The following is a 22,309-nucleotide window of genomic DNA, read 5'->3' as shown; positions in this document are numbered from 1 at the left end:
CAATCGCTCCAAGGGGAACTGATTTTTCTCGTCGTTTGAGCGAGTTATGGTTAGTTTAGTTAATTGAGCAATGTAAAAGATGAATTACATTTAAATGTTTTCACTTGTTTTTGCTTCAAGAACGGTTATAAAATTAGGGATCAAATAAGTTGTTTAAAAATGCTTTTAAAGAACTGAAATTTTCCAAGAATTTCGTTAAGTTCGGTTTTATTGTTGTAGATCTTTAATTGCCGGAGACGTTAATTAAAAACCGAATCAGCATTCCTTAGCGATTTCAGGGGCTAAGACATACTCGCACATTTAAAACATTTATACCAATCGAAAGTGTGATTTTTCAGCTTATGATGGAATTTGCTTGGAACTAACAAGATACATGGAACTGGAATTAAACCTTTTTTAACAAATTATAGACAAAAGTCTCTGTTGTTATCTACTATTTGGAACAAATAAGATGCTTGTAATTACCTTAACCTAGGTTTTTAAAATGATTTTCTTTTAAAATAATTTTCAACTTTCGCTCTTGATTCTGCTATTGTAAATAGAAGAACCTAGTTGTAACGATTATGCGTAGGAGCGTTACCGTCGCAACACCACACCGCAACACGGTGTTGCGACGGTCACGGTAGGGGCCAAGAATCCGTATGAAAAATGTAAAAGAATGTTTTGTGATGACCTCAAGGTACTATAGTTTGGGCAAACTTAACCTGGCAGCATTGTGAAGGTTATGTAGCTTCTACATACAGCATTAAGACGCTGCCAGGTTGGGTTTTCCTTCAACCATAGTATTTAGTTGTAAAACCTGGAATTTATCTTAATAAAAGACTCATAACTTGACTCATAAAAAGATACGTTCTTTTGATTTCTACGACTGCCTTTGGAAATGACTGGGCAAAAGGAAATATTGTATTAACAAAAAAATTCCCTTTCAAATTTTAACATCTGAATCTTTATCTTTATTCCTTTTGGGGGGGGGCAGGGGGGTTAACGAACATAACCTCGACCATAATCTGAAACTTCGTTTATTGGATCTACAATTTCGATAAAAAATCCAAGAGACAAATTCGAATCTCATCTTTTTCCCAAACATCATAAGAGATGGCCAACAATTGCATGACTAGGACCTCAATTTCAAACATTTTCCGGAACGGAGACCTGAACCCAATTTTCCGTAACATAATCCAAGACCACTTTAGATTTCGTTTTTTGGAAGTTAAATATCAAAAATTTAGCGGGGAAAAGTTCCAAAACCCTATTTTTTCACTAATGATACCAAATTGGTCTTCTATTACGATTTTATAACTTAAATTTCGAAATATTTATAGGGAAGTACACATAAAAACCTCTCCTCTTCTGAAAATAAAAATAGAAGTTCATCTAAAACGGTGTTTTCAGAACTACAGTGTCGAAACATTCACGGGGGTGAATCCCCGGACCCCCTATTCCAGCACCATTAATTATATTTAAGACTTTGTTCTTATTGTCAATTCTCCTCCGCATTTATAACATTATACTCCTGATTTTTAAGCTTGACATACTTTGTGCTTATATTTTAGTAATAAAATAAAGTACAATTTTCAGCAATGTTTATATTAGTGGATCATTCCATATTTATTAAGGTCAACAGAAGTGTCTCATAGTTTTCACTATGTTTCAATGTAATTTGAATAGTATGTAAAAATTCACATAAAACTTAAACGAAACACACCATCTAAATTAAGCACTACGCGTTTCTAATACAGCATTTTCCAAAATTTATTTCAGTAAAATTTTATAGGGATTTATTTTTCTAAGATCGGGACTCAAGTTTTTTCGCCTAAGCGACGCTGTGTTTTCCAGCTTGAAGCAAACCAAAAAAGTTTTACAATATAATTCCTGAAGAAAAAAATGTATTGAAAACAATCTACATAATTTAAGTATGCACACATTTTTTAAAAATTTAGTTCAATAACTTCTGGTCATAAAAAGGGCACAAGTTGTCCGAAATCATACACCTTCCTCCCCGCCTTTCTAAGTTTAATCCTGGGTGAGCCCTGGCCACCTGCAATTAATTTCTTGAGCAATTTTAATAATGCAATTCAATTTCAGTTTTTGAAAATATTTTCGAATTAATTCGTTCTAATTCTAATTTTGAAGGACTGCCTGAATGCTCTCAATAAACAGTGGCATCCCAATTGTTTTGTTTGTGCTTACTGTCATAAGCCATTCGGAAATAGCTCTTTCTACATGGAAGATGGCCAACCATACTGCGAAAAAGGTACTTGTGTTCTTTTTTGATAACAATAAATCTGGTTTTTGAACCATTTCTTTCATTTGCTACTCTGTAATCCAATTCGTGTTCTATACATTTTGTAGAATCACCATAAATCTTGACCACAGAGAGATGGCGTGTGAACTCGAAGCGGAAACTGATCACTTCACTTTGTAATAGATATGATCTCCGAGAGCGCGTGATTTGACTGCTTGCGTGTTCTCGCCGATTCTACCTATTACCTTAGAGCAGGAATTAGTAAATGGAGTGAGCTAGTCAAAGCATTGGCTAAGCAAAAGCTTGGGCAAGGAGCTCAAGTCACGAGACTTAACAACGACGAATGGTTGACACGTTTCGCCTAAAACTAACGAAGGAAACCTGATTTCTTCCTATGCTTTTCTTCAAAATCTATTACGTTGACTTGGGGTCTTACTTTCACGAATGAGTCTTCACTCTCTCCATTTTATCTCTTCTCAATGCCTATTCCAAAATGAAGTGGTCCGTTTCCGCTTTCAATTCACCCGCCATCTCCCCGTAGTCAAGCTTTATCAATGTTTCTTAATTCTGCTCAAAGTTGTAGTATCTCTATGTCAAAGGTTCGTAATGCTCCAGAAATGCATCCGTGAGGTTCTTGTGGTGTTTCGGCATCAGTAGTTGATAAAAGTGTCTTACCTAACCCCACAAGTTGTGCTGGACGAATTGGATTAGAGATTTGCTGCATAAAGCTCCCACATTAAATAGTTTAAACTGAAAAAAAAAAAAAAAAACTTGGAGTATTTTTCTTAAAATCTATCTTCATGTTTCACCTACTGCAACATTCGCAGTAGTTTAGAAAATGATTTTTTAAAAATCTGGTTCATCATTTGTGCTAATCCTGTATTATAGTGTTCTTATTTGTTTACACCTTTATTGCTCTCTAAGAACATTCCTTTAGTTGATAAGTATTTCTAACATGGTAATTCCCACAACAGATAATTATTTGAAAAATATCTCAAATCTTTTACCGATAATGCCTCATCATCATTTCTTCCTTTTGGTTTCTTTTTCCAGATTGGAACGAACTCTTTACCACGAAATGCGTTGGATGCGGTTTCCCAATTGAAGCAGGAGATCGCTGGGTGGAAGCTTTAAATAACAATTATCATTCTCAGTGCTTCAGGTGCACAGTAAGTATATTTAGCAAACGTTTTAAAATTGCCAACACACAAATAGTGTTGTCCTGGAGGCTGGAGGGTATACGACGCATACCTTCTAGTTTCCTTCGAAAAGTAGCGTATAGTTTTTTTTATTTTTAATGAATTTGACACTTTATTATATATATATATATATATATTTTTTTTACGAATAGAAATTTAAAAAGACATACCACAGCAATATGTGATAGAATTTCTCTTTCCCTATAGACGAAGATACACATTCGTAATCTTGCCTCTTTGTAATATTCCGAGACAAATTTTCAATACCAAGTTTCTATATTTTGTTCCAGGTTCTCTATCGCGTTCTTTCTCAGGTTTCAGCGTAAACTCTCTTATTTTTTAAGTAATGTACACCGTACCATATATCGCTCATTTGGAAGAAGAGTGCCACAATACGAAAAAATGAAATTTTACAGGAGAAGCGTTTTGAGTTGAACTCTTCAGGCAATTTGCATTAAGAGAAGTAAGTTTGCTGTGCTCTCCAGGTGGTTAATATTCGATCAAAAAATCTGTCATTATTTTCCGAAGAAGATAACTACCTTTGAAAACCTTTAAGCGTAAAAAAGAAGAAAATTAAAAATTTCGTATTGTGGCACTCTTCTTCCAAACAAGCGATATATCGTCTGCTACTTTCACAACTTTTACGTTAGTACTCAGTAATTAATTTTGTGTAACCAAGATCTCCACGCGCAAACATAGCTTTAAATATCGTGCAACTCTTGTGAAACACGTTGATCTGTTAGAAAATTAGCTGATTAGCAAATGCTCTTGCTAAATGAATACTTCTAATAACAAATAAATTTCTTCGTATAATAAAATAATAGTTTAAAAAACTAAAAAGACACGCTTTTGTAGCAAAATGAACTAAAAAGTGAAAAATAATCTTTGGATGATAGTAGTTGACCAATCACTTAATTTTAATGTAATACAAAAAAGCGTGGGTTGCTGTCTATTTACATTTTGGCACGGACAACAAATGGAAGAAATTCAAGACAACTGATGAGAAGCCCCCCCCCCCACGCTTTTTTGTATTACATTAAAATTAAGTGATTGGTCAACTACTATCATCCAAAGATTATTTTTCACTTTTTAGTTCATTTTGATACGAGAGCGTGTTTTTTTAGTTTTTTAAACTATTATTTTATTTCTCTGTTTTTTAGTCTTATGTTGGAGAATTATCAGGTAAAATTGCAATTACTTTTTTTCGAAAAAGTCTTAGTTGGGACTTAATTGACGAAATTATTTATAAAACGAGTGCGAAGTAATATCTTAAAGTTAAGACAAGGGCACACCGATGGGAAGCTAATGGGAGTAATCGATGTATGTTTGCGGAAATCATATTTATATTACTTTGAAAATTTGAGTTGCATTTGAACAAAAGTTTTGTTCAAGAATGGTCTGATCAGCAATGAATTTCCATTTGAAGGCCCACCTAAATTTTGGCATGAAATTGGTTAAAAAACAATTATATTTCTTGTTCTACTTGCCTTGGAACATTGGAAAAAATTTTGTCTGATGCAGAAAAATTAAAGGTTTTTGTAGATATTTTTAAATAATTTTTGCGAGCATTTTTTAATGTATTTTTTTTAGCCTACTTTCCCAGTAAAAATCAGAGAAAGAAGAAAAAAGCGCGAAAGAAGGCTTAATACATCTTAAAAATATCCCGAAAAACAAAAAAAAAAGTCAAAAATAAATAAAATAGATAAATATTGAAAAATTAAAAATTAGAAAGTAGGGTATTGAGATGGGGGAAAATGTCTGTCGGTCTGTCTGTCCCCCCCCCCCTAATAACTTATGAATGAATAGTCCGATTCGAACAAATTTTTTTTTTTGTTAGAAAGATCTCAGCGAGGACATCTCATTCCCATAATTCATTTTTTGATTTGAACAATTTTTCGTTCAATTTTGAACAGTTCAAAAAACTTAACATTAGCGCCTAAGGGGAAACTGAAAGTCAATATAGATTTCGAACTTAAAGGCGGATTTACTTCAAACAAACTTTGTTGGAAATAGCTCTTGACGACCTACTCCCGACTCCGAGAATTTAGGGGCACCTGACTCCGACTCTGACTCCTGTGCCCGACAATTTATCGGACTCCGATTCCCCGACTTCGACTCTGACTTTGTAACTTTGAAAAACATTTATACACGGAGGACAAATGACTGACTCCGATTCTTGGATATTCGACTCCGACTCTTTTATCCCAAAATGAGATTGACTCCGACTCCGCTGCTGTGGTTTTAACTGTGAAATAATTATTGTTGATATGACTTGTTTTTATTTTCACGCTAAAGTTTTAATTTAGGTATTCAGTTTTCGGCGAATAAACTCGAAGTCATTTATGTTAAAAATATGCACAGACGATTTTTTTTTTTTTTTTTTTGACGATGAAAATTATTTCTTTAAGTTGACATTTTATTGTTTTTATTTATTTTGGTAAGTGCATTAATTCGTTTAAAAAATCATTTTTGGCAACAGGGGAAAAAGAAACGATTTTTTTTTATATGATGTATTTATTTTAATGAACTTATTATTATTATTATTTTTTCGCTTTGAAAGCTGTTAAAGATTTTTTTTTTAATGGAAAGCAGTGTATTAGCTGCTTTGTTTAAAAGGTGCTTCTATTTTATTTGTTCGTTTTTTTAAAGAAAAGTAAGGAATATTTTATTCCTAGAAATCAGCTTAAAATATTAACTGAAAACAGCTTAAAAAAATGTTTGAAAAAATTTGCGATTTTAGCTATTTTTGACAATATTGATCAGGTACTAGAAAGTAGTATGGGTATACGGGAAAGTAGGCTCGTCTAGTTCTAGACAGAACTTCTTGTTAATTTTTCCTTTTTTATTGCTGGATTTGTGCCAAAATATTGATTAAAATTGGAGGAAACTAACAATTAAAAGAGTTAGTTAATTAATTTGATTATAGAATATTGCATTGTCATCGGGTCTGAGGTCGCGTGCCAAATTTCAAAAGAATCCGATCGCAGTAAGTGGGCGAAATTTGAGCTGCAAGATTCCGTTACGTTACAAGATACATACATACATGTGAGGCTAATAAAAGCGTGTTAAAAATACAGTATTTTCCTGTGAGTTATTAAAAAAAAAGTGTAAAATTAATGAGGTGTGGATTATACGCTGCCGTGGATTATCTGTGCTTTTTTTTCTCCCTCAACGTCAACGAGATCGTTTTCACTGTATTATTTTACATACAGCTTGAATTTCCCTCTCACGCGATTCAGGCTGTGTAAAATAAACAACCATTCTGTCAAGGGAAAAGCCTCCATCAGCAAAAATTTGACCGTTTGCTCCTTTTTCTTCAAGTAATTAGCATAATATAATCACGATTTCAAGAAGAAATAATCAATTTTTATATTATTTTCGATTATACCTTGAAAATTATTACTTCTTCACGTTTTTAATTTAGTTCCTAAAATTGTAAATTAAATCGAAACAACTTCGATTTTACATCGTCATCGTATTATCCGCGGATCATACAGATTTTTTCTCCCCCTTCAGGCCGATTTGAGGATCTGTGGATTAACGCCGCGAACAATACGTAGGAAAATACTCTAAATTCCTATACTGGTAAAATTTAAAGCACGTCATTAAAAAGTTGGGAAGAAATAGTATTATTACCGGTTGTTAACTTTTATGTTACTTTTTTGGCAATTCTTTTCTACGACGCGGTGACTGCTGCTTACCAGGAAACCACACAAATAGTATAATAATGGAAAAAGTTTAAAAGGTCGTAATCAAATGAGCGTATTACGACCCTTTTTTAAAGCAAAAAGTATTTGACTTCGTTCCCCTCTTCTCAAGATATGAGGTCTTAAAATCTGCCGAAATTTTAAAAAAAGAGCCAAATTTAAAGATTTGGCGAGAAATAAAAGGTGTCCCAGACTTCACTGTCTGCAAGAGGCAGTGCAACCATCTGCAAAGCATGTGAAAGATGTCTTCCATTACTCAATGAAACTAGTTAAATTTGGCGACTTTTAAGACCTCATATTTCGACAGCGGGGACACAAGAGCAAATAATTTATACCTACAGAAACACGTTTTACTATGCTCTTTCGTTTGCTGTGCATTTAATTTTTTCTTTCATCCCTAAAGTATTTGTGGTTTCCTTGTTAGTAAAAGCAGCAGTCATTGCATCTAAATTTAAATTATAACGACAAATTTAATTCTTCACTTGACAAACTACTTTTGCTTGCTTTTAGATTTGCAACAAAGGATTAGAAGGTCAAAGTTTCTATGCAAAGAGTGGAAAACCTTTCTGCAAAGCCCATTCAAGATAGACATGATCAAGAATTTAAGATTCTAGTCATTTGAATAATTGGATATTACGGGCTATCAAAATATAATAGCCTGTATAAAAAGAAAATAATGGGCTTATTTGTAGTCTTACTTAAATGAAAGCAGTAGGTCCTATGTTGCTGCTGTTTTGTTTCTCCACGCCACAAATAAGTACTTTCAATTAGAGAAATACGTGAAAGCGTCTTTCATACCTAACTTTTGCTTTTTGAACTAAAATTAAATTTGTTTTTAGACAGTTTTAATTCTTTTGCTTTGATACCTTGTGAAGTGCTTTAGATCAACGTCCAACCATTATTCCAACAACAGAAGATATTTTTCCTAGGAAATTTTAACAACAAATTCAAGTAACATATTAACCTTAACAGCATAAAACCTGGATACATTGACTATCATTTGGCAAAATCGCCAACCTAAAGTGGTATTTCCAATAGGATCGCTTTATCAAGTACCTTCGATGTATGTATTCCAGAAACGGCAATTACAAAATTTGTGCCAAAAAAAACTTTCCTACGAAACTGGATTTGAAATTTAGTATTTGTAATTACATTTAATATTGTAAACAATTTCAATATGTAATTTGAATTACAAAAAATGAAATAAATATGTTTTAAAATATAAAAATCCCATGACTTTTCATATTCTGCGGATTACTTACTCTGCATAGTGCATTCAATATGAAAGTAGGGCACTCAATTTTAACATTTAAGCATGGTATTAATGAAAAATAACCTTGAAGAAATAGGACAGAGTAAAAACTAAAATTTTATTGCAATTTAAAACTTTTACAATTTCAATAAAGTTGTGATTTTCATTTTAGCGAAATGTATTGATTACATTTGCTGTGTTCGTGGGAAAAATATATTATACAAGACACCAAGAATTACAACATCATACAGAAATAAGTTACCTGAAATTATATATTTAATGAATACAATTTCAATATTTACGTATATACAGATTTCATTTCATTGTTTATTAGGAACTTTCTCAACGTATAACTACAACAAAAGTATCATTTAATGAAAGCATTTTAAAATTAAAAATATAAAGAAAAGTTTTAACAAACACGAATCATGTTCAAAAAACACATTGCATGAAACAAATGATGTTGAAATGAATCATTTCAAATTTATGAAAATTTGCAATTACTAGGTTTTGAAAATTTTTGATTGTAGTATTCAAGATATGTCATTGTTAAGCAAGTTGCTAAATCATGTTTACAAACAGTATCTAGAGATAAAATAATATAACAATATTTGATCGAACAAAGGTTTAATTGCAAAATTGTTCAAGTGCAGCACTTAATGCAAACACAAGTTTTGTCACTTATCCGATGTCTTTTCATCAGCTCACTTCTTTTGCGATGAAAAAGGCATGTATTTGCAATTAAACATTGTTTCACCTAATTTTCGGACTCAAAAGGTATTTATTCACTGCCTAGGAATGTTTGCTGACCATTGATTCTGTCAGAAGACTGACAAAAATATTTTCTTCCAAAATTTGTTTCTTTCACTGGAGTTAAAATTCTATGCCTCATGTGCAGCAACTTTAGATCTAACTGGGGGGGGGGGGGGGGACATTAATGAACTACAAAACAATTTTGAGTTTGATTTAAAAGTAAAAGATTTGATAAAAATCTGAGCTTTTTTCTTCTGGTTCAAGTCCTCAATTTGCGCTAAGTGAACAAAATAATTTTTTCATGTTCATTACTCATGCACAAAAAATAAATAAATATATTCTCTCACTTGTAGACAAAACTGAGTATCAAAAATCTGTTCTTCATGCAATGTCGGGGCTGAATTCTAAGGCAAGTGACACGTTAACAGCTGCAATTTTTCTGAATACTGAAAAGTTTCAACTTGATATGTTCAATGGAACGCAAAACGGATTCATTTCCACAAAAGTTATTGAATTTGGCACACAGGAAGTGATTGATAAGTGTTCTGAGTTTGCAGAAGAAAGTTCACTACAAGTACTTTCACCATAATTCTGTAATTGAACAGTTTGTGCATGAATCCATTCCAAAGGTGACTTGAATGAACTGTAAAGTTAGAATTTAAACTAGAGCATGTGCTGGGGTTACAATATTGCTGTTCACTTGAAAGTTGCTTTTACCACCACTTCTTGAAAAACGCAATGGTCTAAAGTGCACAAACTTAGTGAAACATTTACTTGAAATTTACAATGTTGGTGAGAAAGATGCCAGATTAGAACCCTCTAGGAACCTCTGATCGAAACGCTTGGTTCAAATGAGCCCCCATTCTAACATTTCATTGCCCCTCCCCTTTCCCCTTCATTTATTCGACCACTACTTTCTCCTCACGTTGACAGCCAGTTTCTGCCTTCTGGTTAAAGAAGCGCAATCTACTTCTATACTAGCTCTGTGGAATGAACCTATTCCTGGGATAATAAAATTTCCTAATCACATATCAATGTCCCGATTCTTCAGACGACCTGAATAACAAATGACTAAATCTCAGCATTGTAATTTTTAAACTCATCACTAGTAATTACAGCAGTCAATAAAACAAAATGATTCATGAGGTTTTTACAACACTTCTGCCATAGGAAGGTAAATCACAGTATCTGCAAATGTTTCCTTTTTTTTTTTTTTTTTTTTTTGCACTTTTGTTATCTATTGTACTTATCTGCTGTACTTTATTCTACAAGCTTGTTTATTTGGTTTTCACTAAAAATAAGGCACGAAAAAAAATGTCAAATTCTAACATTTCCTTAGAAAGGAATCCAAAATGCATTTCAACAAATATCTCAAAAACTCATTGTTGCAGATACTGCATTTAACCATCCGACGGCAGACTTGTCCTGTGATTATCGAGCATATACATCCACCTAAAATAAGTACAATGTTTTATTTTCTTGATAGAACTAAAATTCAATACATACTTGTTAAGTTTACAAGCATACATGAAAATGGGAAGCCCACAAATGGAATATTAAGTAGATATTGTACATGTGATCAATAATTGAAAACACACCTCAGTCCCAGTATGAAAATACAGTAAAGTACTATTTTTATGTCTTGTTTACATTTAAATCTTACTCCATCAATAATACTTTATGAAGATGCAAAATTTCAGTTATGTGGGTGTCATTTTCTCTCTGTCTAAAATTTTGGAATTTCCTGCCACAATCTCTTTTTTCTGTATCTGCTTCAGGTATTATGAGCGAAATTTTTTCAGATCAAATCGTACTGATAAAGAATGCAATAGACAGAATTAACATAAGTAAAAAAGGCAAAAATATTGTATGCTAGTTTCCACTCTATCAACAATTGCGATAAGTAAAAAAAAAAAAAAAGATTAGGATAGAACATATTGACTATTGTGCTCCGTAAAAAGATGTCATAACTGGAGCCCGGATTATATGCAAATGCACATTATATATAAATACATAAACACATCATCAAAAAACTAAAACAATTAAATGTATATTACTGTGCTTTTCTTATGCATATCCTTGTTTAATATATTTTTAAAACAAAACTCTAAAGAGATTTTGTAGCTTTTAGAAAGATATTTATCTTTTCAAATGATATTCAATAAAAAAAGTAATCCTCTAACCAAAGAAAACCTCCAGGACAAATTGTGATTCATTGCAACAGAAGGAATAAATGTGAAAAACCACTTTCTTCATAAATAAGTGCTTTGATATGTATTTGCACCCTTAATAACAAAATAAAAAAAAAAATAGAGCCATTTTCTTAATTCAGACATGAACTTTCTTGGGTGAATGAAAAAAAATGTGCACATTTTCTTAATTTTTTGGTGCATATAATCCAGGCTTTATAAACAGCAAAATTATGAATTTGTTCATAAATTTATTTTAGTAAGATAAATTTGATATTCTATAAACACATCACGATTGGTTATCAAAACTTTTACAATGAGCTTATTTGTGTTATTTTAAATCATTCCTTTCAAAGACGTAAAATCAGAGCTTTGACGTATTTGCATATGCAGCTAGAAATTTTAACAGAAAAGATTTTACACACAAATTCAAAACTAATATTACAAAGTGATATTTTAGAAAATCCTTACTTTGATATTCTTCAAAATTCAAAACAGTCCAATACATTTTGCTTCTCATGAAAAAAAAATAAAGAATAGAAAAAAAATGCATAAACACTTTTAATTTTTTTGCAAATATTTTTTTAGTTAAGAAGTTTATTCAATATTAAGAAGTAATGAGAAACATATAGAAAATGATGTGCAAATAGCATATACAGAGCACAAGTTTAATTTTAATTTACAGTTAAAACCAAAACCAAGTTAAACTTTTAACTTCAACATAAACTATATAAAGTGCAATTCAAATTACATAACTTTACTTTAATTTTCAGTAATTTCAAGAAGATAAAGAACCAAACCTCATTTAAAAAAAAAAAAAATCATGGCAAAAAAATTTTTGAGAGGAAAAATGGTAATACAGTAGAACCTTAATCATTCAAAGCACAATAACCCCTCAATATATTGCAATTTTTGAGAGACAAAAAAGCATAATATAATCAAAAACCTATGCGATAAAAAGCAACAATTCAATTAATGTACAAATTACTGACAAGTGCACCGACTCAAAGCTTAGTTTATAATCCTATTAGAACAGTTTCTTTAAAGAAATCATCAGAAAATTGGTCTAACTCCTTTTTTTTAAAAAAAATTAAACAGATAACAATTAAAATTTTTTAATGTTTATGCTGGAATATGAATTGAAAGTTGTAGCCTAAACTGCAAGGAAAAGTGAATGAAAATAAGCGAGTTTTGGTCACACATTGATTAAAGAAAAAACTTTTTTAGAAAAATATAACTTTTTTTCCTGTGATGTCATTGTCGGCAATAATTACTTTTTTAATATAACTTTTCAGGAGACAAAAGAAAAGCGTGATGATGATGTAACAAGGGGTTACTGTAATTGTGATCAACCACTGATAAAAAATCAAAATTTGATCTGATGTTAGAAAATCCTTCAATTTCTTACAACTATTACACGCATTAGTTTTCACTGCTAAAGCCTTTCAAAACATGAAACTTAAGCAAAATAAAATAAAAACCAAATGAATAGCCTAGCATAATGGACTTTAAAGTTTGAAATGTGTTTTACAACTAAGAAAGAAAATTTGGTTGAGAGAGATTTTTGAATAATCAAGGTTTTACTATAATTCTTGCAAATTTTATAAATCTCATAGTTGCAAAGCAATTCTTTAAATTTTTATCAGAAGCTTACAGAAGTTTCTATTTAGAAATCAAAAATATAACGAGATAAATTGCATAATATTTTGAATTAAAGCTTTCCTTAATTCCAAAATTTTTAATGTTAATACCAAAAACAACATTAATTTGATCACTTTCAATAGATTTTATTTTAAAAGTAATGAAAAACAGCTGTTCAATACTAACAGAAATAAAGCAAGATTTTACCAAAATTTTAACTAAAAAATTAAGAAATCAAAAACTTAACTATAAAGGCATTCACAATTAACAATATTCATCACACTGACATGCTATGATATGTGTACTCAACATCTATAAAGCACAAAAAGATGCTTCAAAGATGATCTTAGGCTCTTTTTTAATTTTTTAAAAATCTTTTAAAGGTAGCAAAATAAGTTAAAAAAGCACGTGAAATTGTCAAGGTGTCTCCGATCATCTGCCAAGTACACTAACACTTGATATTTTTAATGCACTTGCTTTTATCACAAATACTCTCTTAATGAATGATAGGAAGTATTTTTATCCTCTGTCACTCATATTTGTCAAAACATGAAACTAATACATTTTTTTGTTGCAATACTTTTATGTAATACTAAATAAGATGAAAGACATATTTAGAATCTCATCCTGAAAAATGAATAAATTGTATGATAATAACAAATTATAAAATTTTAAAATTAGTTAAGTTACAATAAATTTAGGAATTTCATAAAAATCTCAGTCATCACAATCCATAATTTATCATGAAAAGAAATGATTAAATTATATGATTAAAACTATCAGCATGTTTCATTGAAGAAATTATTAAATATCTACATCGTCACCATATGACTATTATTTTTCAGCTATCCCAAAATCAATGCATTGGTACAATGTATACAAATAATGCTATATTATATCCTGAATTCATATTTACATAAAGCTCTCTATGTTACAACAATTTAATCAAATAATGTTAGAAAAATAATCTTAATAAATTATGAATTAAAACTTGAGAGTATTTACATCATCACATATATTCAATAAAACAATTTTACACTAACCACACTTGTACATTACACAAAAACAAAATGGCATCTTTATTTTGAGACATAAAACAATCGTTGAATAGAACTGAAATAACTCATGCAACAAATAAGCACATTAAAAAACAAACATCCTAAAAAACATATGTTGCAAACTAACAAGTGTTTAAGTAAGTAATGAATAAACAAACATCGATAAGAAAACTGATATTTTGTCACATAAATGAAATATTAATATTTTATCACATATATACATTAAGTGAAAACTACTTTTGTGCAAAATATGAGAAATGGATGTGAGCAAGTTCTATTAAGCAGACAATGTTGTATGTGAATTACAGATTTTTATTTCTTTTTTTTTTGAAAAATAGTTATACATTGTTGCAATTATTCTGTCTTCACTAATAAAGAGACTGTCTGCCAGCAATTACACCATAATAGTTAAAGTCAGACAGTTATAATTCTAATCCTATTTAATGAAAATACAGTCCACTTTGATTCTCATTATGGGGTCGTTTCAAAAATTTTAAAAGCATTTTTTTCTGAAAGAGCATGCTTAAAAACATAGGATCTGACCATTTTTTAAAATATTTTGACGAAGTTTAATACTTTAAAAAAATTACTTTAATCTGTGCACTTTCATTGTTTACGCTTCTGCCGTGACATCACAAATCATGAAATACCATTCAGTGTTGCCATTCACAGACCACAATATTTAATTTGCATCTTTACTAACATGTACTGGCAACGATATGGTTGATAGCAAGTGTAGAGCTCAATATTTAATTTGCTTCTTGATTATCACAACGTGGAAACATGGTAGAAAGATGCACCAAAGAGCATCATTTGTGACGTCATGAAGGCCACGCCTTGTTTGAAAAATCACGACATTTTAAAAAAATTAATTAAAAAATAACTGTTGGGAAAATGAAAGCATTTTCTGGGTCCATATTTGTTTTTTTTTTTTTTGCTTATTCTATCAACTTCAGTGACTAAAAATAGTACTTTTGACTGAAGGAAACAACCCCATTTTATAAAACCACTGATACCCAACCTATGGCCTGAAAAGCTGATCCTTTGTCTTCTGTTCTGTTAAATACTATTCATTGAAAACTATGTTCTGGAATTTTCAAAAACAGCCAATCACCTTCAATCGGTATCAAGAAAGATTGCTGCAAATTCGGAGTCAAATAGTCTGACATTGGTTTCTAAAAGACAAATGCAAACTTCGTATTGATAAAATAAGCATATAGTAATGATGGCAACTCTAGTTTTGTAATTTTCCTTCCTTTTCTGTACTTCCCCAAGTCATTTATTAAAAACTTCAAACATATACAAATTTTATATGCGCTCTGGCCTGCCAAAGACCTTTTAATATGAGGTGCGGCCCTCAGACAAAAAAAAAAAGGTTGGGCACTACTGTATAAGACTAATAAGTAAATTTTGAAAAGAACTTTGGAAAATTTAAATTTGTACACACTGAAAATAAATACATAAGAATTTAGCTAAATGAAAAGAGCAGCAAGCAAGTTAAGTTTGTTTTAGTTTTAAACATGAATACAACAAAAAAAAAGGGAAAAAAAAAGTTATGTCTCTGTCTATGTTTTAAATTTTGTCAAGCTCACTGTATAACTATCTGGCTAAGTCCTTATTTGCATTTGTACTAAGAATTAACTTTTTAAGAAAATCAACTACATGCAGTGGCACACGTTTTACCCTATAAACCAGGAGTTCTCAATCTGACGGGTGTTAAAGAATTTCGAGGGAGGCATAGATGTCTAATAAAACAAAATGGACAAGTAATATTGACTATTGTTTTGCTCTGTTTTGTGGTCACATGCAGAAGCAGTACAGGGAGAGAGGTATATCCACTACGTGTGACACACAGAATGCACTCAAGAGTTTATTAAAAGTATAAATACTTCACATTTAAAAATGCCTCTCAATATATATTGAATTATATTCAATCCATAAAATTTTAATGAAAATTGAGCACAATATTGCAGGGAGGGGACAGTTATTTCACACAAAATGTATTCAGAACTTTTTTTGCATCACAAATGAGGCAGTGAGAAGCAAAGAGATGTAAGTGGACATTTTTAAAGTTTTTTGAGCAAAACATTTAAAAATAAGGTCCTAGGTATGCTTCCATTGAATTTTTTTTTCTAAATCATGCTGTATAGCAGCACCTACCAGGGCTACTAGTACTATCTCTTGCCCCAAGATTGTAGAGGAGAGGTTCACCTACTGACCTACTATTGGTACAGGTTATCTTCAAATTTTTAATTTTGGCGCTAACATCCTTTGTTTCTCACAGCCTTAAATGGAAAACTAAGTAGCTTCTGAAATTATACAAATTTCATGCTTACATTAAAAGTTTTTTTTATCTTTTAGTGGGGGGGGGGGGGGTGACACCACAAATTGCCCCTCTGGGTGAGACTTGAGCTAGGAATGTCACAGGTTACATGTAAATATTTTTGACAGTATTGCCTTTTTTCTGTTGATATTTTTAGCATAGTCTTTATTCACTCTCTGCGAATCTGGATTTTTAGCAAGAGCAAAGTATTGCGCAAGTCATTAAAAATAATCTCATGTGCACTTTGCTACAGTAACAACCTAATAAACTTGTCAAGGACAAACAATGGCAACCTTTGCATTGACACTATGAAAGTCACTTTGGTATTACATACCAACCTCATAGACTCTAGATAATCTCATATTAATTTGTATTTTATTCGAGGATTTCCATTTGTTCGAATTTTTATACATTAAAAAAAACAGAGACAGCGAGTGGTGCTTAAAAGTGCGGGGGCAAATTTTTTTAAAGAGGTTGAAGACTATTTTAGGCTATCTTGAGGTGTGTGTGGGGGGGGGCTTCTGATGTTCTCTTGTGTAAATGATTTGGAATTGTAGTTTTAAAAGGCCGTTTTGGGGAACGGAAAGTAGTTTCCAGTGTTGTCCATAATGTTTTTTTTTTTAATAAAGTCTAATTACTACTACTAATAATAAAAATGAATAAGTTTGGACTGTCTTTGGTAATGTAAGGATAAGGAAGGCTCTTCCCAGAAATTTTTTTAAACTCATGTCTTAAATTCGCAAATTAAAGCCCTCTTTAGCAAACTTAGAGCAAGGGGTTTGGGGCTCACTCCCAGAACTTTTGCAAAGTTTATAACATTATTGAAACGTGTTTTAACACATATTTCACTTCTCATTTATGACTTAAAGAGGAACAAAAAGGTTCTAAGGTTCTCCTAGTTTTTTTTTTTTTTTTTTTTTTTTGAACTGATGAAATCCTAAGAACTCAGTTTTGAACTTCCTTTGGGGACTTCTGGAAAAAATCTTCGGATTTTTTCATTTTTTAGTTGGAGTCTTAAAAACACAGTTTTACGCTATCGGGGGGGGGGGGGGGGGGGGGGGATTCTTTTCCTGATTTGTTTTTCTCAAACTGGAATTTTTATAATGCAAATTTAGATCATCTTTGAATTTAAAGGAAGGATGGAGTGCGCTCGAAGATTTTCTCCCAGAAAATTTTTAAATTGAAGTTTTAAAACTGAAATTTTAAACAATATTTGTTGATGTTCAGGCAACTTCACCCAGAGTGGTTTGAAATTAAAATCTCAATGCTGAGAAAATCTTTGATGATAAAAAAAGTGAGAGGGCAGTCGTTTCCTTGACACCCAAATCGCCGCCATTGAAAGAAAATAATTGTGGAAATATCAAACTCTCTATTCAAACTTATCAATATTTTCATTGAATAACAAGCTTATTTTAAATTCCAATTTTCCAATTGTACTACAGTATAACTTCGATTTAACAATAATTGACTTAACAATTTCCTCAGTTTAATGATACAGTTCACTGGTCCAGATTTGATTGTATTAAGTGACTATGCTCCTCGATTTAACTATATCTCTGATCAAACGATAACTTTTTCCAGTCTCTTGACAGTCATCAAATCAAGGTAACTAGCTGCGTCACCCTGCTTTGCACGGTGTACCTCGAAAATAATAGCTATGTCTAGTGACGCATGTTCAACAATCAGGCCTGAACAAAAAAAAAGAAAAATTTTGCAGCAGATTGCGGAAAAATAACCATAAAGTAAACATTTTAAATCCCCCAATTGCAGGAAAAGCATCAAAACAAAAACCAAAATTTTATTTGTTTATATTCGAGAAAAAAAATGGCAACAGATATTTCATTTAACGATTTTCTTCATGCTGCAACTACAAATTTTAATAAAAGCATCGTTACAGAAAGTTGAGATGAAGCACTGAATAATAATTTAAATGGAGGAAAGCCTTCGAAAAATAGGGATTTTATTTTGAAATCTGAGTTATAATTACTAGTTTTTAATTGATATCTCGACTAATTATTATCGAAGGATTATGCTAAATAGCCAGACATGAAGATGGGAAGATTACGAATCCATCCATACCTGGCTCGATGGTCAGTTCATTGGCGTACGGGAGAAGTTACTTGGACATACATAGATACATATGCTCAGTTTTTAATTATATAAGATACTGTATTTGTATTGACTACATATGGTAGTGGGAGTTGTAACTTGACATCAGTGTTTAGAGTGGGCTGCTGAGCATGAAAGGTTGAGAACCCCAGCTATAAACGATTGTATTGAGGAAAACTTTTAAAAACACTACTTTAACGTAAAAAAAGAAAAAATTAATTGAATTCGACAGAATTATTTTTCAAAAATGCAAAAAATTCTATGTTTAATGAGTTTTGATCTTTTGCTTGTGTATATTAAAAAACAAAATTTAAGCACAAATAACATTAAAATGAAATAGCAAACAGGTAACAATTAAATGACTCTAAGGGTCTTAGGCACTGACACTCATTTCACTACTCAGTAAATTCTCAGTTTTAAAAATATAATTTTAGTTTCTTATTGCTAAACTATGATGAGAATAAAACCAAAATCTAAAATCAGTATTTCTATTAGGAATTAATGCACAATAATTAAAGTATTACAAATGCGGAGAAAAAAAAAAGATTTTAAATTGTTGTTTTAATGTAATGTTCAAAATCCCTCATTGCTAAGTACAGCAAAGGATACACATAGATGGGTGCATGAAAGGACAAGTTCAAATAATTGGTATCCTTCAGTGAACTGAGAAATGTGCAGTGTATAACAGTGTTTTTACAGATATTAGTGTATAATACAACCTCTGAATGCTAAGTTGATAATTACAATTAGAAAGTATAATTAACTTAGTTTTTAGCAGCCTATTCAATAAAAAATCTTTGCACAGAGGTAAAAATTCCTAAGCATACTCATTTAAAAAATAACTATATTAAAAAAAAACTATAACAATTTTTTTTCTTTGAATATCTTACAGCCAAATATAATTTATAAATTTTTTAGCACAAAAGAAATTTTAGTTCAAAACATTACCAATCATCTCAGCATTGATATACCTAATCTAGTTTAAGGGACATATTCAACTCTTAACACAAGTGATCCTGCTCTTGCTTAAACTCTATCTACCAGTAGCACAGCAAGAAATTTCCTTCACCCCACCTAGAAGGTAATTTCTTGCTGTACTACTGGCAGATAGAATCGGATCGAATTGAACATGACTGATTGTGTTACAGATGGATATGCCTCTGACTTAGTAACTTTTTTCTTGTTTTATGAGCAAATATAGGAAAAATTAAATACTTGAATTCTAAACTTGTTACAATTTATATAACATATTATAATTGAAAAATTAGCTGCACTTCTGATAGTAAAATAACCCTTTTTAAAAACATTTCCAAATTTGAAATTATCACAATGCAAAAACAATATATAACATAAGCAAAATGCTGAAAATAATCTCAATAACCATTAAAAATAATCAAATTAATACTTCAAATTCATTGGTACAACCGGAAACCCAAGTTTTTTTTTTTTACAACCGTACAAAATAAATTACATAATTATCTTAACAAGTGAATACTAGAAATTTCTCATACAATTAATCACCATCTTCATCAGAAGAATAAAAAGCTTTTAACAGCCCCTGGCTCACTATGTCAGGCAACAAACCTATAAGTAAAAAAGAAACAATTACGACTGTTGGGTTGAAATAAAGAAAAGCCGTGCTTATGCATCAAGGTTTAATAAAGCACAGAAAAACATTGCTAGCACACACGGAAAATAACATGCAATATACTTACTTGTTATACTTACACAAAAGTTTTTTCCTTTGAATGAGAATAACAAGTTATAAAATTTAAACCAAAGTTTAAAATCTACCAATACATCTTACATTATGTTTTAATAGGGAAATATCCTCAAACATTATTCAAGAAAAAATAAGTTTACTTAACACTCAGAATACGTTAAACCTTTTATTTGAAAAAATACTTTAATATTGTTATGCGAATCCTTCTTTCATACAAATATTTTACGAAACTTGGTGAAAATATATAGTAAAAAAAATCAATTTCTATTAAACATTTTTAAATTTAAGATTTTATATAAGTTTTATTTTTAGGAGGATATCGCAAGTTCCCCTTTTTAAGGGAACCTTAGATCAAGGACGGATCTAGATTTTTTTCGACGAAAGGGCTGTTGATTTTTTAACTTGCCTCTTTACTACATATCCGATTAGCACATTTCGGGGGAGGGGTGTCTTTTCGACTCCAGTTTTGCAAAATCTTCTCGGGGAAGGGGCCTCCAAATTTCTCCTCATAAACATCAACAATCATCTGAAATAGCTTTTTTGGAATTTCAATTCTGAAAAGTTTCCAGGAAGGATATTCAAGCCCCATTACTTTCCTTAACATCATCAAAGATGCACTTGCGTTTTAGGCCTTTATTTTGGAAAAATATTCCATACAGGGTCCTTCAAAGGAGGGGCCATCTCCCCTCCCTTGTATCCATCCTTGCCTTAGATGTGTGCCTGCCCTCTCTCTATTTTGCGTCTTTCAATACAAATCTCCCTAAAGTTAACTATTAAAAAAAAAAAAAAAAAGAAATTTGGAAAAAGAATGTAAAAAAATAAAAGTACAGAGTACAGTTTTTGCCAAGGCATAACTGAGATAACTAATAAACTGAGGAGTAAATGAAACTTAAAAAACCATTAATTTTTATATCAGGGTGACAACAGGAACTGTGAAAAAAAGTTCCCTCACTTTTCCCTGATTTCCTTGATTAAGTTCACCAAATTTCCCTGATTAACGTTACCAATGATAATGGTTTTCTTTCTTTGCTCTACTTGAAATCCATTGTATATTTGTATAAAATGCAGTATTTTTAACGTTTTAAGCTTGTGTAAAGTTGTTGAACTAAAGATATATTTTCAAAAGATGTTACTTTTTTTAATAAAATGGTTAAAAAATATATCAAGTCAATTTTTTGAGGGGAAAAAACCTACAAAACAGTATATTAAATTTTTCTACAATAGAAAGATTATAGAAAATTAAAAAAAAAAAAAAAAAAACACTTCACTTCCAGAAACCACTTAGCATAAGAATTTTAAGAAACTATTAAAATTACTCTTAAAAACATATGTGTATTTAAGATAGAACTAAAAAGTAATTAAAGTTATTTTGAACTAAGTTTTCAAACAGTATAATAATTGTTGCAAGAGTAACAAGTAATAGTGAAAGAATAGAAGTAATGTAGTTATTCTTATATAACTAATTGACATATTTATGCAAAACAAATGAAACCATTTGACATCTATTCATAGGGAGCTTTTCTCTAATCAAGAACATAGGTTTTAATGAATGAATACAGCATTTTAACAATTAAGAAAAAAAAGATATTTACTTAAGTACACAAGTTAACTCTATTTAAAATGATTTCAGTATGTAACAAAAAAAAAAATCTTAGATTGCTTTTGTAACAAACAACTTTGAAATGCAAGAAAAAAAAGAAAAAAAAAAGCAATTAGTTAATTTCAAAACATATAAAAGAATACAACTTGGTTATAAAATTAAAGAATCGCTTAAGTCTGAAGAAAAGAAAACCTTTATAATCTGCGGTGACAACAAATAGTATAATGGCAAAAAAGAAAGTTTTTTAATTGAAAGTTCAATTTTAGCAATTAAATTGAAAATTCAAAGAAGTGATAACTTTTAAGCTTTTATAGTATTAGTTCAAAAACCAAAGATTTCTTCTTGAGATCGTGATTACAGTACGCTAATTACTTCAAGACAATGGAATAAAGGCAAAGAAGCTAAGGCATTAATGAAGGCTTCCTCTTTGCCTGTATGGTTGTTTATTTTACGTAGCATTGAAAGCGTAAAAGGAAATTTCAAGCTAGGTAAAATTAAAAAAAACCTAAC

At 30.8% G+C, this 22,309-nt stretch overlaps 2 protein-coding genes across 3 annotated transcripts in view; one reads left to right on the top strand and one right to left on the bottom strand.

The window, feature by feature from the left end:
• LOC129225227 (PDZ and LIM domain protein Zasp-like) overlaps positions 1-8,574 on the top strand; it is a 123,403-nt gene extending 114,829 nt beyond the window's left edge. Inside the window, exons 14-16 of one of the 2 annotated variants that reach the window (XM_054859800.1) lie at positions 2,134-2,254; positions 3,299-3,414; positions 7,662-8,574. In XM_054859800.1, coding sequence (XP_054715775.1) covers positions 2,134-2,254; positions 3,299-3,414; positions 7,662-7,739 — 315 coding nt within the window. In that variant the 3' untranslated portion in view covers positions 7,740-8,574. The remainder of the gene's footprint in view (positions 1-2,133; positions 2,255-3,298; positions 3,415-7,661) is intronic. The other variant, XM_054859802.1, reaches the window with a different exon arrangement.
• The window catches only part of LOC129225231 (sorting nexin-24-like), a 46,742-nt gene continuing 32,935 nt past the window's right edge, over positions 8,503-22,309 (bottom strand). The window contains exon 7 of the mRNA XM_054859806.1: positions 8,503-20,060. Coding sequence (XP_054715781.1) covers positions 19,990-20,060 — 71 coding nt within the window. The 3' untranslated portion in view covers positions 8,503-19,989. The remainder of the gene's footprint in view (positions 20,061-22,309) is intronic.

The sequence above is a fragment of the Uloborus diversus genome, chromosome 6 (genome assembly GCF_026930045.1).
Source record: "Uloborus diversus isolate 005 chromosome 6, Udiv.v.3.1, whole genome shotgun sequence".
NCBI lineage: Eukaryota > Metazoa > Arthropoda > Arachnida > Araneae > Uloboridae > Uloborus > Uloborus diversus.
The sequence above is the reverse complement of the archived record's forward strand: the minus strand, read 5'-3'. Positions and strand labels throughout refer to the sequence as shown.